The 4,522-nt window shown below is 36.5% G+C and overlaps 1 protein-coding gene across 1 annotated transcript; it reads left to right on the top strand.

The window, feature by feature from the left end:
• Nucleotides 1–2,226: 2,226 nt before the first annotated feature.
• LOC136247064 (uncharacterized) lies at nt 2,227–2,682 on the top strand. The gene has a single exon (XM_066038680.1). The coding sequence runs from the start codon at nt 2,227–2,229 to the stop codon at nt 2,680–2,682; it is 456 nt and encodes a 151-aa protein (XP_065894752.1).
• The last annotated feature ends 1,840 nt before the right edge of the window (nt 2,683–4,522 follow it).

Genomic DNA, 4,522 nt, shown 5'->3' with positions numbered 1-4,522 from the left:
ACTTTATGATAGCACATATATATTAATTATATTTAGTACATAGCTACTTGTATGTGAGGCTAGAATTTTTGCAATTAAAGATGCAGTAAGATTTCATTTTACTTAGAGAAAAATTCAGCTCGTCATTAAAACTGGATTTATTTGTTTACTGTGCAGAAGTCACACAAGATTATAATTCACATGTACTTAAGTTATTACAAAACAAAATGAAGGAGGGAGAATTAATTACATAAGGGGGAGTGGGTTCCAAAGCTTAATTACTGAAGAGAAAAAATTTATATGAATCAATGTTCTGTTTGTCATTAGTTGAAAATATCCATTCCTTTAACCGAGGGTCACAATGGATAAAGAAATCTTTAGTGATATCAATGTGGTCATTAATAGTCTTGTACATCATTGTGAGTTTAGCTCTGACTCTTCCCTGTTGTAGTGTAGGTAGATCAGCATATCAGAACATTGGAGTATCTCAAAAAAATCATTTTGACAGAGTCTGGTAGCTCTCTTCTGGATGGCTTCAGCTTTGTTTTTGTGGGGATCCCAAACAGGTGATGCATATTCCACAATAGGTCTAACCATGCTTCTGTAACAATTGCACTTACACAACTTGGGGACACAGTGATGTAAAATTCTGTGTATATAGAAGGTGTTGATTTGGTTGGCTCTTCTGAATATGATATTCAAAGTCAGCTTGCTATCAAAACCCCTAGATAGGTAGCAGACAAAACTTCCTTGATTAGTGTGTTCTCAATGTAGAAAGTATGTACGATGGGACTTCTCATTTGTCACTTTAAAAACTCATATTTTTGAGGATTGACTGACATCATCCAAGTGTGAGACCATTGGACTAGCAAGTCCAGATCTTGTTGCAAGGCAACACAGTCATCTGTATTGTGTATAAAAGAGTACAAGCAAAAACATCACCATCATAGTCCATTGCAACTAAAATTTGATGAATCCAATATCATAAATCTTCACATGTGGTCTGAAACTCTGAAAGTGATACTTCACTCACTCAGCCATGTAGCTATTATGCTGAAGTTAGACTGAATCAAGTTGTGATCAACTAACCTTTTCCTGTCACCAGTACCTTTCTGGTTTCTGGAAGATGTGGCTAGTTTATTATGACAGTGCTCCGAAACTGATGAAATTGATTAGCCTTCTGAATAGCTTGTCAATACCAGCAGAAACAATTAACTGACTTCCAATCCGGCATCTGAGCCACTGCAACAAACTCGACTCAGTCATCAATAAATGAATTAAAGAGCGCTGCTTGGTATATTAGGGAGGAGAACAGTCACTGAGACAGCTAATACCACAATTACAAATTCGTTGCTAATAACGACTAACACGAACCCACAATCAATCCTTTAATCATCTCTATCTTTCTTGGAGGTATGTTTGATCACCAACTAGAAGTCCGTTGATAACTTGTAAGGCCAGTTTTATAGCAATGGTAAGCTGCAGGCTTCAATTTGGGAAAGCGTTCCGTTCCGTAGTTTAACCCATCATTCCGTTCCGTAGAATAGACCCTACCCAATACCATCATTATCAACACGTGTGACTGTTCTATTAGGGTGTGTGCTGTATTAGAGTGTTTCGTGTCAGTTTCTAGCCTACCAAGGTGTGGTCATTATGGTACAGCCAGACCATGGTATGGCATCCATGTTTGAGTAAATAGATTGTTAAGATGTATAGTGTATGCTCTCGACTGTTATGAGCCAACCTACTGTGAAGTTACAGGAATCCGGGTGTCCAGTACCTCTACAGTAGCGCAAGCACTTTAAATAATGTTGTGGTGTCTAAATATGCTGCTCAAGGAAAGTGTTGATACAGAAAATTAATGCCTCGAGTCAATGTGGTTTCATTGCATGAAGAAGATGAAGAATAGCCTGAATGAAGATAAAAGGAAAGACAGGGTGAGCACTCATCAGAATCCCAAAAGGCACATCCTAGCTGGTAGGCCTGCGCCAATTATGCTGGCATAATTTCGAGCATAATAGGCTAGCAAAAGCATCAAGCATTATGCCAGCATAATAGGACGATATTCAAGAATTTTAATTAAAACGTGCAATGCGTACGCCAAAATACTGGGTGAAGAATTTTCTTGTGGGAAGGAAGTAGAAAGTTGTACTGAACAGTCATGCATCAGATTGGTCAAGTGTCAGTAGTGGAGTGCCTCAAGGCTTTGTTTTGGGCCCTATTTTATTTAATATATATGTTAGTGACATGCCCTTAATAGTTAATAGTCCCATTTTACAATTTGCAGATGACAAGAAGATGTTCAGAACTATCAGGACTGTGGACGACTTTTGCCAACTTCAACAAGATATAAATTTGCTTTTTGCATGGTCTAAGAAATGGCAACTGAAGTTCAACATTAGTAAGAGTAATTGGTTACACTTAAGTAAACCTCACGGATTTGGTGAATATGTAATTGATGGCACTGCTATTACATCTTGTGATGTTGTAAGGGACTTGGGAATAATGATTGACAATCAGTTAAAGTTTCACGATCATACCACCACAGTTGCCAAGAAAGCTAACAGACTACTAGCAGTTATTCACAAGACTTTTCAGAATTTCGACCATGCTACATTCATCAACTTGTATAAATCATATATCCGCCCAGTGTTAGAGTATGGTAACATCAGTAATGTCAGTAATGTAGACAAAACTATATAAAGTGTTATGGTTCTATTATTTGGCAGGTAACCAAGTTGGTTACCAGTAAAGTATGCAGAAATAAAGTTTTTTGCATCTAGTCCTGTAGGTTATCAAGTTACCTGTAGTATAGAGAAATATTTAATAATTATACTATGGTCACTCAGGATTTGCCTGATATATATGGCCACGCCCTCAGGCTTGGGAATATATATCAGGCAAATCCCTCGTGGCCATTGTATAAGTAATGTATACCACCTACCTAATAGGTGAGAGAAGACAAACCTGTATTCACCACCTTGCTTAATAGGTTTGCAAGCATCGATTGTGGGTTTAAATTGTAGGCACAAAAAGAAATGATTGTGGGTTTCACTGGTTGTAGTGATACCATTTTAAACCAAATAACTACTTTGTGGATGGATAAAGTAACCTAAGGTGCTAAAATAAACACTTAAACATGCAGGTTGGGAATGTTTGAGACATCTTTTCATGCAGTTGAAATGTAATGTGTAGAAAACAATCCCGACATTGCAAAAATGATTGTTTAGTGATGCCTAGTAACTGAACTATACAATGCTGACTCACTCAAATTTTTTTTGCTTCACAACAATGCCACTAATTAAAACATGTTAAACTCAAACCCACAATGCAAATTTTTAAGTAGCTCTACTCAACCTACAATGCAAACCTTTAAGCTGCTCTACATAAATAATCAAAGGGAACTGATGCTTTGTAACTGCCTCAGTATCAAAGACAGTTGAGGCCAGGGCAATATGTGAAATATAACCTTGTGGTTCCTTTGATCTGAGATGTCAAAGCGGTATAATGTTTTATAGTACTATTATTCAGCAGGTTACCAAATCGGTTACCAGTAAAATAAAACTATGCAGAAATATAAAGTTGTTTTGTATCTAGTCCTGTAGGTTACCAAGTTGCCAAATTATCAGTATTATAAAGTGCTATGGTATATAAAGTGCTATGGTTCTATTATTCAGCAGGTTACCAAGTCGGTTACCAGTAAAGTATCAGAAATATAAATTTTTTTTTGCATCCAGTCCTGTAGGTTACCATACATGTACCAGGTTACCAGTAATACAGAGAAATAATGATTTATGGTAACCAGATAACTTGGTAACCTATATGCAATGACCGAATTTGACAAAACAAGGCTTCCACACATATCCAATTTTCTAACTTTAACCAGTTGTAACTTGACTACTCAGCAAGCTATAGGCCTATAATTTTCACAAAGTCCTTCCATAGCGTGTAGTACAATACCAGGTCAAAATGTGAAGCTAATGGCGCACTCCTACATTGAGTTATGGTACTTCAAAGTCAAAAAAGTGGATGTGTGTGGAAGCTTTGTTTTGTCAAATTCGGTCACTTATATTTTTGGTTATTTTGCTAGTAACCAACTTGGTAACCTGCTGAATAAGTGAACCATAAAAATTTGTATTTTTGTCCACATTACTGGTAACCTGGTAACTTGGTAACTTACAGGACTAGATGCAGAAACCTATATTTTTCCATACTTTACTGGTAACGAACTTGGTTATATTACCTGCTGAATAATAGTCTAAGAACCATAACACTTCATATTTTTGTCTACATTACTAGTGACTTGGCAACTTACAGGACTACATGTAGATGCAAATTTTTGTCTATTTTGCTGGTAACCAACCTGCTGAATAATAGAACTACAAAACTTTAAATTTTGTCTACATTACTGGTAACCAGGTAACTTGATAACCTACAGATCTAGATGCAAAAATGTTATTTTGTCTATTTTGTTGGTAACCAACTTGGCAACCTGCTGAATAATAGAACTGTAAAACTTGACAGAATCAGGTGCATTTTGTAC

This window comes from Dysidea avara, chromosome 1 (assembly GCF_963678975.1).
Source record: "Dysidea avara chromosome 1, odDysAvar1.4, whole genome shotgun sequence".
Lineage (NCBI taxonomy): Eukaryota > Metazoa > Porifera > Demospongiae > Dictyoceratida > Dysideidae > Dysidea > Dysidea avara.
This window is presented reverse-complemented; position numbering and strand designations above follow the sequence as displayed.